This window comes from Lepidochelys olivacea (genome assembly GCF_965140295.1).
Source record: "Lepidochelys olivacea isolate rLepOli2 genome assembly, chromosome: 12".
Taxonomy (NCBI): Eukaryota; Metazoa; Chordata; order Testudines; family Cheloniidae; genus Lepidochelys; species Lepidochelys olivacea.
The window spans coordinates 40,253,412-40,266,104 of NC_140422.1; the positions used below are offsets into that span (position 1 = coordinate 40,253,412).

The window sequence follows — 12,693 nt, forward strand, 5'->3', positions numbered from 1 at the left end:
CATTTGCCACCCCATACACGGCTCACTCTGCCTGCAGGCTGTGCGTCCCTGGTGTCTGTCTGTCTAGGCTGTGAACTCTTCAGGATAGGGACTGGCTGCTCCTGGAGCCACCTCCACCAGCCACAGCCGCCACCCCAGGCCAGCACCTGGCACAACAGGGTCCCCATCTCAGAGAGTCCTTGGGCAACTCCACAATAACCCTGATTAACCCTAACAATGCACTCTTGGGCTGATCTGTGCTGGCAGGTCCCACCTTCTGCTCGGGCTGAGGCTGCTCCTGTTTTCATTGGTTGTATAAGAGCAGCAGCTGAGATCAGGGCGCCCCGTGCCAGGCCCTGCACAGACAGGCCTTGCTTCAAAGCGCTCAGAACGGCAAGGGCCCAGACGGGCTGGGCAGGAAGGATGGAGACACGTGTGGAGACACTGGGGGCCACGATCCAGACTGGCCAGCACCCCACATGAACCCAGCGCTGAGCCCCTCCCAGGGCCCCTTCCGTGACTTGGGCAGGTCACCCAGGGAGACTGGGTGGGTCCTAGCCCAGTGCCGGAACCACATCAGCACTGCCCAGGGCCTGCCCCCCTCATTCCCCCCCAGCGGGGGACTCAGGCCGAGGGGCTCTGCCCCCTCCCCCTCACTGTATCTGGGGCTCCCCGGCTGCTCTCCGGGGCGCGGCAGCTGTTGCATTGTGGCGGGGAGAGGCGGCGCCGGGCGAGGGATGCGCTGGTGCTGATGCTGCAGGGATGTTGCAGCATTTGCGGCGGCGCCTGCTGATTGGTGGGCCGGGCCGGGGTGACGTCAGCGGCCGGCCCGGTGCAGCGGGAGGCGCCTATAAAAGGCTCCGGCCGGCGCCCGGCCGCTTTCCGCAGCCCCCAGCCCGCTCTGCGCCCGCGCCCCCGAGCCGCCTGCACCAGCCACAGCCGCCGCCCCGGGCCAGCATGAGGGAGATCGTGCACATCCAGGCGGGCCAGTGCGGCAACCAGATCGGAGCCAAGGTACCGCCCGGGGGGGCGCCTGGCGGGGCCGGGGGGGCGCCCCCTTCCCGGGCTGCGGCTCCGCCTTCTGCCGGGGGCGCCCGGGCGGGCTGGCCGGCCACTGGGCCGGGACGGGCCCCGCATCGCCAGCCTCAGCCCAGCCCGGCGCGGCGGGGGCGGGGGCCGAGCCGCGGCCGGCCTGGAGGGGTGGGCGGTGCCTGCCCCGCCCCGGGGCAGGGGCCGGTGGGGGAGAGGGGCGGGCGGCTCCGGGCGCTCGGCGCGGCGGCTGGGAGCGAGCGAGCCACGCCCCGGCACTGCGGAGCTGGGAACAAAGGGATGAGCTCAGCGCTGCGCCACCGCGGCCGGGCGCTCGGGGCCGGCTGCTTTCGCTGGGACCCCCGCCCGGGCCTGGCCGGGGGCTCCTCGGGGGCTAGCTGGGCGCAGCCCCGGGCCTGGGGGATGCTGTGGCGCAGGGAGACTGGCTGACACGGGGTGGTGCTCCAGGATCGCTTCTCTGCGCGCTTCCCCAGCCCCTCCCAGGGGCTTCTCCCACCGCAGGGCTGGGTGGCTGCTCAGCCCCCATCGTGCCAGGGCAGCGCACTGCCTGGGGGGAGCTGGCCCAGATGTTCTGGGGGGCGGGATGCCCGCTGCAGATGGCACAGGCTGGGTGGGTGGCACAGACACGTGACACTGCTCCCTGCACAAACCCCTGCCAGCCCTTCCTCCTGCCCTGCCCCCATCTGTGTGAGGGGCTGAGCCCGGTTCCCCAGCCCGAGTGCCAGGGCTCTGACGGGCAGAGCAGGCCTCGCAGCCCTGCTAACTGAGGGGCTAGGAGCTGAGCTCTGTCTGGCCTGCCCGTGGGGTGACTGGCATAGGCATGGCAGCTCCTGCCAGGAGCATCAAAAAAGGCAAAGGAGGTGGGGCCCTTTGTTGAGCATCCGTTGTCTGACGCCTCTTAGGAGGAAAAACTGGAAAAGAAGGAAGCCCCAAAGCTCCCTGAGATGGTGACGGGCAGGAGCTGCCCTGCGTGCCCTGCATAAGGATGCTGCCAAGCCCGAATGTCTCCAGCAGCGGTTTAACCTGCCCAGCCACCATCAGGGATGCTTGTGTGACTGGCTTTGTTCTGGTTTCACTGGCCAGATGCCCTCCATAATTGCAGGCTATGTGAGCTGGAGGCCAGAACCAAGGTCTGGGAGCCGAACCCTGCCGTGGGCCCAGGCATACTCTTTGACCTCTGCAGCAGAAAGCAGGGCTGGGCTGAAAGGCAGCTGCTCTAGGGAAGTCAGGAGCCCGGTGCTACCAGGCCCCTTTGTCCTGACTCTCCTCCTTGGTTGGAGCCCTGGTGATCTCTTTAGAACCCCAGAGCCCTGGACTAGGTCCTCTCTGGATAGCCGCTTGCTTTGTAGAGGAGTCTGAGGGAGATGCTGCAGCCTGGGCTTTCTCGCGCTCTGGAGAAATGGTGACAAAACAACCTTGGTTCTGGGGCAGGACAATAGCATTGAGCAGTCGTGCTCAGCCCCTCCCCCCCCCCCCCCCGACACATCAAATGTAACCAGAAGCCTCCTCCCTACTCAGCGAGGTTCGGCCCCTCTTTGTCAGGGGTGTCTTGTGGGATCTGGAACTGATTTCTCCTCTTAGATTAGCACCATCCTGGGTGTGAAATGCAGCAATAAGAGGGGGGCATTTGTCAGCCCTCTTCCTGTGGCCAAGGGGCGAATGGCTAGTAGGCAAACCAGGCTACAGCTGGGGCTTATGGTACATGGGAAGGTGTCTTTGTTACAGGCAGACACTGAAAGACATGGGGGGAGGAGGGAGGCTCACTAACCCAGCTTGGCAATTCCATGTCAATTGCATGTGTAAAAGATCTTGTTGTCCCTTCTTGAGACACCTGCTGCGGTGACTTAGTGTGAGACAGCTAATCATCAATCAGGCCTCCGGGGGACATCTGTGCCTGCTCTGAATATAGAACAAGGCAAGTCTGCCAGGAGACTCGGCTGCTTCCTGGCATCTCCCAGGAGAGCTGGGGAGAGGGGACTGAAATCAAATCAGTGCTCGGGAGTCCTTGTGCAGCTGTGGCTGAGTGCGCCCAGTAGGGATGAAGGGGGAAAGCCTTGTCATTATCTTGGTTGCCAAGAGAACACCTGCCACTAATAGGCCAAGTGGCTGGAGGAGGGGAGGCCAGCTACTAAGTGGAATAATCAGCCCTGGAAGGTTGCCAATGCCCATTTCCAGGAGGGCTTGTGGCAGAAATCTTTGCAGCCCATTTCCCCATGTGTGTTGGGGATCAGCCCCCCCGCGCTGGAAATGAAAAGGCTCCAGGGCTGCTGAGCTGGGGGCTCATCCCCATGACTTGTCTCCCCTGGCTGGGACACAGCAGCATGACAGTGCCCTAGATTCCCCCAGAGGGGATGAGAGGAGGGGGCAGGATTGGTAGTGCAGGAGGGCAAGAGGGACTGAGCCTGGGTCCAGTCCCAGTCTCCAGCTGACCTGTGTCTGGCTGGGGCAGCAAGAACCCTTGCTTAAGCAATCCTTACCTTGCTGCTCCAGAGCATGTCTCTCACTCGGCACTTCAGATGTCATTCCCTGAGCGCTCATTGTTTGGGGAACCTCTGTATTTGCGACCTGAGGAGACTCATTTATATGTTAATCAGCATGATGAATTCCTGGGGAATTCATAAGCCCTGTAACTGACATGTCTGCTCAATGCAGGATGCAAGCTGCTTTGAGTGGCAGCTCCATAGAGGTGCCTGTGTAGAGGTGAACTGGAGCCATGTTTGGGTCCTTGGTGGGAGATCCGAGCACTCTCCGCTCCCTGGAGGTGAGGTGGGCTCTGAGCTCCGTGTGGTCCCTTTCACAAAGGGTCACTGGGGAGACGAGGTCAGCTCTGCACAGAGTGAGCAGCTGAACAGAGCCCCACAGCAGGTAGACACGGCTGTGTATTTTAAGATCGCCCTGACCTTGCAATCCGTTCCAATTTGTCCTCTTACAGCCAAGGCTGCTGCTGTAAATTAGCTCCGTTTTGTAGTGCTGGCACACAACAGGCAGCATTGTCAGATGCAGGACGCATCCCCGATGCTCCCCCAAACACAGCTTCCCGTCTAATGCATGTTCCCCAATACTCAGTTGAGTGAGCTTTAGTTCTAGCTAAGGCATTTGGCAATGAGTGTGTCCCCCCCGTCCCCCTCCCCCCGCGAAGCTCCACACAAACAGCACACCCCTGAGAGAAGGAAGGGTCTCTTCCAAGGATAACGCACCCGCCCAAGGCATGCCAGAGGGAGCAGCCCCCAGCCTGCTGAGGTAGGGCACTGGGAGAGGAATGACCTGTCTGAAATGAAATCAATGCAAGGCCTCTGTGCTGTGCACGGGGGGTGCGGTGCAGTCTAGGCTTGTCTTGGCCACGGTTTCTCCAGGTAGGGGACTCTGCACAGATGGCGGCTTTTGTATTTGACTAGTTTGCCCCCTGTGAAGGCACAGTGGCAGCAAGCAGCCTGTCCGCCCCTCCTGCAGCACGTTGCTCCCTGCAATGCTGGGCCCTTGCTAAGACCTGGCCAAAGCCCAGGGAGTTGAGAGCAGCAGATTCAAATGCGTTCTGGCTTCAGGCATCTTTTGAACATGAAGCCAAAGCTTCCTTCCCAGGGCGCCACTCTCCCTCCTGTCCCTCCTCTTTGGCTGTCACTGCTGCCTGTTATGAAACCCTGGAGAACCAAGACGAGCGGCTCAGCTATTCTGGAGGTCAGCGTGTTGCAGCACCATGGCTAGCTCCCGTCTGGTGCAGAGCTGCCTGTTGCTGCACTGCAAGGCAATGCCGCAGTGTAGACATGACTGGCTGCTGGCAGACCTCGGCCCCCGTAGGCCGACGGGAGCCCGGCTGAGACGCACACAGCAGGCGTGGGGAGTTCCCTGCGCTGCTAAAAGGACCCGGGCTCCCAATTCTGCAGTCTGAGCCGTTTGTAAGGCATGTTGCTTAACCATTGAACCTTCAGGAACATCTCGCCCACGGGAGCACTCCAGCTGCTGTCAGACTGACGCAGCGTTTGTGCAGGATCTTAGCTCCTGCCCCAGGGCTCACTTGAACTTGGGCTTCCCTTACATGCTGGTCACTGGGCAGTTATACTGTGTTGCTGTTCCATGAAGGGCTCCCTGGCTTGCTGGGGGTTTGAATACCAGCATCTTAGCAGCCAACTCTAGCCCCGACAGGGAGTCCCCTGGTATCTCGGCCTGAGGAGCTCTGAGGTGTTCGAGTGAAGAGTTGAGCCTGATTCTCACTTACACCAGGGCCCCTTTACCCCACCACAACATAAGGGCAGTGTCACCTGGTGGATAGAGCACTGGACTGTTCAGGAGACTTGGGTTCTATTCCCAGCTCTCACTGGCCTGCTGAGTGGCCTTGGGCAAGTCAGTTTCCCCACCTGTGAATGGGACTCTGGATGTAAAGCTTTGAAATCTACTGATGCAAAGCGCTGTGTCTCCCAATGACAAAGGAGAGCCCACAACACAGACCTTCTTGTTGGATCCTGGCAGGTTCTTACCCCACTTGGCGTGTGGAGCCTCAACACAGGGAACAAACATTTCACAGTGGGCTCTTCAGCCAACCGAGAGGTCTAATGCCATTCCATGGCTGGAAGGGGAAGCTTCACAAATTCAGCCTGGAAAGAAGGTGTACATTTTTAACTGAGCATATCTAACCATTGGCACAACTTAGCAAGGGCCATGTTGGATTCTCCATTGCTGACCACTTGTACATCAGGGTGGGATGTTTTCCTAAGCTCTGCTCTAGGGATTACTTGGGAGCAGGTCTCTGGCCTGTGCTGTGCAGGAAGTCAGACTGGATGAGCACAGTGGGTCTGTGGATAACTGAGAATTCAGGCCTTGGTCTCCAAAGCTACCCTTGTCCCTGAGCTGTGACTTGCTTCTGGGCACGGTTGGTCCCATTTGCTGGCTCACTGTGGAGCTCACAGGTGGCACCTAATCAATGTCTCTGGGTCAGTCATCTAGTACCACAGGCAGCTCTGACTCTCCATGTGTCAGAGGAAGCTTGGCTAGGTTGTGACTGCAGAGCAATTGTCCCCTTCCCAAATCCAGTGCCCTGCCTCTGCCTTGCAACGCCCCTTGACTCCTTAGCCCTTCCTCAGGCTAGTACTTAGCCAGACTTGCCTCTCTGCCTCCAGGTAGGGGTCAGGGGAATCAATTGGCAGAGACCCCTTCTATCTAAATTGCCAGAGAGGTTTCCTGGCAGCAAGGTGTCACTCCCCAGGGGAGCGTGGTGTGGAGTGTTTAAGGCTAGACAGCATGCTAGGAACCATGCTATTGTAACCAGAGCATGCTATTGTAGGGACCAGCCCTGCACTGCGGTGTAGGGGGGCAGAGGTCACTTCAGAATCTGATTCAAGTCCTGCTCTTGGGTGCCAGGATTCACTCCACACAGGTCAAGCTGAAATCGTTGCTTGGCATTTGGAGTGGAGCAGTTTGGCTTTGTGTTCTGTGGAGAACAAAGGAAACAGGCCTGGTGCCTCTCCTAGCCCAGTGCAGGGCCTGTCACTGCCCGGGTGCCCACAGCTAACTGCCTCCTGAATGTCCCCTGCTCTTTCCACAGTTCTGGGAGGTGATCAGTGATGAGCATGGGATAGACCCCAGCGGTAACTATGTGGGAGACTCCGACCTACAGCTGGAGCGGATCAGTGTCTACTACAATGAAGCTTCCTGTAAGTCCTGAGCTGGCTGCTGCAATCGTCCCGGAATGGGCTGACTGGAGCAGTATGTGAGGTCACGGGGTTTCCTCTCTGGCCCTTAGCAGTGCTGCCCAGGGATACATGTACTTACCCTGAGGCTTCTCTCCCGTGTGCTCTGGCTGATCCTCCACCACAGTAAAGGGAAGCCCTGACCCCTCAGCCCGGGGGGAGCTGTTGTAACTTCCCAGCGTCTCCCAGAAAAGCCCCCACTGTCTCCCTGCAAGCCAGCAGGGAGGTTTGACTGTGAAATGGAGCTGTTCTGGGATGTCTGGCTGGTCCCTTCCATGGCCGCCTGCTCTCCAAGGTGTCATGGTGTGGGAACGCTGGGCAGGTGGCGTGTCCAGCACCTGGGGAGCAGTGGGAGTCTTGCCCCTCTCCTGGCATGCCCATACTAAACTGGGAGGAGTGGTAGATACGCTGGAGGGGAGGGATAGGATACAGAAGGACCTAGACAAATTGGAGGATTGGGCCAAAAGAAATCTGATGAGGTTCAATAAGGATAAGTGCAGGGTCCTGCACTTAGGACGGAAGAACCCAATGCACAACTACAGACTAGGGACTGAATGGCTAGGCAGCAGTTCTGCAGAAAAGGACCTAGGGGTGACAGTGGACGAGAAGCTGGATATGAGTCAGCAGTGTGCCCTTGTTGCCAAGAAGGCCAATGGCATTTTGGGATGTATAAGTAGGGGCATAGCGAGCAGATCGAGGGACGTGATCGTTCCCCTCTATTCGACATTGGTGAGGCCTCATCTGGAGTACTGTGTCCAGTTTTGGGCCCCACACTTCAAGAAGGATGTGGATAAATTGGAGAGAGTCCAGCGAAGGGCAACAAAAATGATTAGGGGACTGGAACACATGAGTTATGAGGAGAGGCTGAGGGAGCTGGGATTGTTTAGCCTGCAGAAGAGAAGAATGAGGGGGGATTTGATAGCTGCTTTCAACTACCTGAAAGGGGGTTCCAAAGAGGATGGCTCTAGACTGTTCTCAATGGTAGCAGATGACAGAACGAGGAGTAATGGTCTCAAGTTGCAGTGGGGGAGGTTTAGATTGGATATTAGGAAAAACTTTTTCACTAAGAGGGTGGTGAAACACTGGAATGCGTTACCTAGGGAGGTGGTAGAATCTCCTTCCTTAGAGGTTTTTAAGGTCAGGCTTGACAAAGCCCTGGCTGGGATGATTTAACTGGGAATTGGTCCTGCTTTGAGCAGGGGGTTGGACTAGATGACCTTCTGGGGTCCCTTCCAACCCTGATATTCTATGATTCTATGATTCTTCTGGCCAGTCCTGGCTTGCAAGATTGTTTTGGGAATAGTTCCCTCTCCTCATCCCAGCCAGAGGCGGTTAAGGCGATGCCAGCTGGTTACTGTGGTGCAGGGCCAGCGGCTGGGGTTAACGGGAGGGCAAAGCAGGCCCCCGACTCTGTCTGGAATGGACACTGGCATGGGGCTGAGTGGACTCAGTTGGTGGTTGGCTTGTTGCTGGAAACGCCCCATCCGCCCAGAGGGGATATGACGACTGCCTGGGCTCCTGCCTCCCTTTGTGGCTGCTCGTTGGAAGGCAGGAGATGCCTTCGGGGTGCAGGAATGGGGAAGTTCCCAGCCCTGCCCCAGTGCACGGAGTTCTGAGCTTGTCCCCAAACCCAAACGGCCCTGTGCCAGTGCTCCAGCCCACAGAACAGAACGAGCTGGACCCCATTCTAATAGGGACTGGAGCACCACGGAGTAGAGGGTGCTGCCAATGCCTGGGGCAGAGGCTGGTGTCTCAGCAGATGAGCTGGCTCTTCTGGACTCTAAGGCTAAGCAGGGGAAGCTGGTCCCATGGAGCCTGCCAGTTTAGAGGGAACATGTGGTCTCTTTTCCAGCTCACAAGTATGTACCCCGGGCGATCCTGGTGGACCTGGAGCCCGGGACCATGGACAGCGTTCGATCGGGGGCATTTGGACATCTCTTTAGACCTGACAATTTCATCTTTGGTACGTCCCAGCCCCGTGCTGCTGCTCTAACCCCGTCTTGCCCTGTGGCACTTCTCTCTTGGCCCCTAGCTGGTCCATCCTAGCTGCCCACTCAGAGCTCCCTCTCCCTGCTCCCCACGACACGCTGTCACTTCTTGCTGGGCCGTGTCTACCTCCCTGTTGTTCCAGCAGTGCCTACGGGCCGCTTAGCAGGAGGTGCTGCACAGCATGCAGATGGTCCCAGCCTAGAAGGGCTTAGTCTGAGCAGAGTAGCCAGATCGGGGCGGAGGAAGGAGACTAGCAGAGAGTGACCAGTGATGGGGCCAGTTGCCTGTTAGAACTGCATCTCTTGGAGGGAGGCGAATTTAGCTTGGGGGGAGAGAATAAGCTCAGTGGGAGGAAAGTGAAGGAAGAGAGGACCTGGGAGGGAAGTGGGTGAGTGGGACGGGGTAAAGAGGGTGGGGGGTAGCTGAGATGGAGGGGCAGGGCTAGAGCAAACAGCTGATCAGCCCAGGGCAGAAAGTCTAGCCAAACCTGTGGGAAGGTCACTGAACAGGGAGGCTGAAGGCAGGGGAACGTAGGAAAATGCCCCTTGTTCTTTGCTGTCCTGGGCCAGTCTACATGAGACGCGCGACGTTGGAGCTGCTGCAGCGCGGCTGGTGCCGGGGCGACGGGGGAGCCCGCTCCTGCTTCCCGAAATTACTCCGCCTGTGCACGGGGCAGAAGAGGGTGGGTGGGTGGGAGAGCATCTTGCCCACATAGTGCCCGGGTGGACAGCACTGAGGTCTCTAACTTGCGTTGCTTGGTGGTGGGGGAGGGGCTCGAGCGAAGTAGGTTATAGCCACATAAGCAGTCGTAGGGCATGCGATCAGGTGCTGCAAGGAAGAGCTCGGCTGCAATCCATGGTCCTGCCAGGCCCTCGCTGCCTGCCCATGAGCTTAGCCCCATCTCTCCCATTGCCCAGGAAACACGAGCAGAGTGTGTCCAGGACCTCCAAGAACATCTCCGAATTCACCACAACCACCCCTGCCACTCCCCTTCCTGTCCCCCTCCCTTCAGGGCCTCTACCCTTAGGCAAGGCTGAATTTTTCTTTCTTTTCTGTTCTGAGATCTCGCGCACTCAGCTGGTGGCTCCCCAGTGCCTGCCCTGCTACACAACTAGCCTATAAGCTGGTCCCTGGGGCTGTCTGTCCCTGAAAGCTGGCTAGTTCAGCTCTGGGGAAAGCCCAAAGGTCAGCCCCCCACGGTGACGCCCATAGCATGATCACCTCTGCCTTCCAGTGCCTCCGGACTGGCACATGGCTGCTCTCAGTGGTGGGTGGTGCCAGCCTGAGAAAGTTGATCCAGGCAGCTCTCAGGCTTTGTTCTCATGCAACATCTAGCCTCTCTCATAGCCCAGCTCTGTGGCACAGCAGCCCTCCCTGGCATATTGTGTCTGTTGAACCCAGTGGCTGGGCACACCCAGGAGAGACCGAATTCCTGCAGCAAAAGGCTCTGGTCACTGTTCACACCAGACTCCCTACTGATGGAAGCGAGGCGATCCACTGTCTCTTCTCCCCCACAGGTCAGAGCGGTGCTGGCAACAACTGGGCAAAGGGGCACTACACAGAGGGTGCCGAGCTGGTGGACTCTGTCCTGGACGTGGTGAGGAAGGAGTGCGAGAACTGTGACTGTCTGCAGGGCTTTCAGCTCACCCACTCCCTGGGCGGTGGAACTGGTTCGGGCATGGGTACCCTCCTCATCAGCAAGGTCCGTGAAGAGTACCCCGACCGGATCATGAACACTTTCAGTGTGGTGCCTTCCCCCAAGGTGTCCGACACGGTGGTGGAGCCCTACAACGCCACCTTATCCATCCACCAGCTGGTGGAGAACACGGACGAGACCTACTGCATCGACAACGAGGCCCTTTATGACATCTGCTTCAGAACCCTTAAACTGGCCACACCCACCTATGGTGACCTCAACCACCTGGTCTCTGCCACCATGAGCGGTGTCACCACCTCCCTGAGATTCCCTGGCCAGCTCAATGCTGACCTGAGAAAGCTGGCCGTCAACATGGTGCCATTTCCTCGCCTCCACTTCTTCATGCCAGGCTTTGCTCCCCTCACAGCCCGTGGCAGCCAGCAATACCGAGCCCTAACCGTCCCCGAGCTCACGCAACAGATGTTTGATGCCAAGAACATGATGGCTGCCTGTGACCCACGTCATGGCCGCTACCTGACTGTGGCCACAGTCTTCAGAGGCCGCATGTCCATGAAGGAGGTGGATGAGCAGATGCTTGCCATCCAGAGCAAGAACAGCAGCTACTTCGTAGAGTGGATCCCCAACAACGTCAAGGTGGCAGTCTGCGACATCCCACCCCGGGGCCTGAAGATGTCTTCCACTTTCATTGGAAACAGCACAGCCATCCAGGAGCTCTTCAAGCGCATCTCAGAGCAGTTCACTGCCATGTTCCGGCGCAAAGCCTTCTTGCACTGGTACACGGGTGAGGGCATGGACGAGATGGAGTTCACAGAGGCAGAGAGCAACATGAATGACCTGGTTTCGGAGTACCAGCAGTACCAGGATGCCACAGCTGAAGAGGAAGGGGAAATGTATGAAGACGATGAGGAGGAATCTGAGGCCCAGGGTGCCAAGTGAAGCTTCTGGAGTTGGCCTGCATCAAGTTTCTTACCATGAAGGTCAAGCTTCTCCAGCACCCTGCTGTCCAGCATAGTCCTCCATCTTCGCTACCTGTTAGCTGAGTACTAGACAACAGCTATTTAGTTGCTTCTGATTAAGGGTTCCAAATTTTAAATCATTCAGTATTTACTAACCATCTCCCCTCCCCATCCTTGAGTTAGCGCAGCTGTACCCCATCCTCATCACTCTGATCATGTCGATGACCCTGATGTTTGAGGATTTTTTTACTGGTTTGTCAATTTTTTTATTTTTTTGGAATACTTAATAAATGTATTGCTGTCCAGTACATCCTGTGCAAGACCGTCCTTGTTCCAGCCCCAGGACTTGGCAACGGGACGTCAGACAGGTGGGTGTGGTAGGGAGCAGGGGGGTGCCGCTTGTCAGTTGTGAGCAGCGTGGGGGTGCTGTCCATCTCCATGTCCCAGGCAGCACATCTATTTGATTCCCTGGGGGCTAAAGCAAGGGGTTTGGGAGGAGCCTAATGAGGGTCTGTGGGAGTTGTGTGGGTGTCTTAAGCTGCTTTGAAATGCCAGCCTGAATCCAGAGCAGGCAGACCCTTCTGAGCCACCCGCAAACATCACTTCCTAGAACTGTCCACAAAGGTCACGCACAGGACTGCTGTGTATTGTGCCAGCCAAGGACTCCCCGCCAGTTTAGTCTGTTCCTCCATGGAGCAGAACTGGGTGAAGGCAATGCTCCCACTCAGGCCCATCGACAGGAATTCTGGGCGCCAGGGTCAGGGCCGTCCCTGGCGGGGCAGAGCCTGGGGCAGAAGTGATGAATCCATCACTTCCAGGTCTGCCTATGGGGGGCCCCCAAAAGTGCAGGGCTCAGAGCAGTCTCACGCGCCTAGGAGACCTGCAGCCTGCCTGGGCAGTTTCCTCCTCCCTCCCCCTGCCCCCCATCAGTGGGCCTGCACCCACTCCACAAACACCCCTGCAACTGCATTGCTGGAGTTAGCAGGGGGCAACTGTCTGCTTGTAAGAAGCATTTATCCTTCAGTCCTGACACCCCAGAGCCATGTCCTGGGTCTGAGCTGGCAGAGGGGCCAAATGACAGATGTGGGACAAAGGCTTGCAGAATCCTCCAGAGGAGGCTTTTCTGGCAGGATTTCAGTTCCCTGCCCCATGCTAGCCAGGCCCTGCGGGCTCTGCAGCAGGCTGGGCCCAACTCTATTACGGGGAAGTCTCCAGCAGAGGGGGTAAAGCAGACGACAGAGGCTCTTCCAAATGCAGCATGGACTGACTGTCCCCCACATGTGCTTCACTTTGCCCCTACACTCTTAGGACGCTCCGGCTGTTTGGGTTGATAACTGCTTTGCAGAGGGGGAGACAGGTGCTGGAGGCAGCCCGGTGACGT

At 58.1% G+C, this 12,693-nt stretch overlaps 1 protein-coding gene across 1 annotated transcript; it reads left to right on the plus strand.

The window, feature by feature from the left end:
- Positions 1–834: 834 nt before the first annotated feature.
- On the plus strand, positions 835–11,620 carry TUBB3 (tubulin beta 3 class III). The gene is made up of 4 exons (XM_084644693.1): positions 835–993; positions 6,566–6,674; positions 8,563–8,673; positions 10,217–11,620. The coding sequence occupies exons 1-4, from the start codon at positions 937–939 to the stop codon at positions 11,290–11,292; spliced, it is 1,353 nt and encodes a 450-aa protein (XP_084500819.1). The 5' UTR covers positions 835–936; the 3' UTR covers positions 11,293–11,620.
- The last annotated feature ends 1,073 nt before the right edge of the window (positions 11,621–12,693 follow it).

What these genes read in the sequence shown, in the direction of transcription:
- TUBB3 (XM_084644693.1), top strand. Translation starts at nt 937, where the DNA reads ATGAGGGAGATCGTGCACATCCAGGCGGGCCAGTGCGGCAACCAGATC. An exon ending in GCAACCAGATCGGAGCCAAG is followed by an intron (nt 994 to 6,565) that starts GTACCGCCCGGG and finishes CTCTTTCCACAG; the next exon opens with TTCTGGGAGGTGATCAGTGA. An exon ending in ACCTGACAATTTCATCTTTG is followed by an intron (nt 8,674 to 10,216) that starts GTACGTCCCAGC and finishes TCTCCCCCACAG; the next exon opens with GTCAGAGCGGTGCTGGCAAC.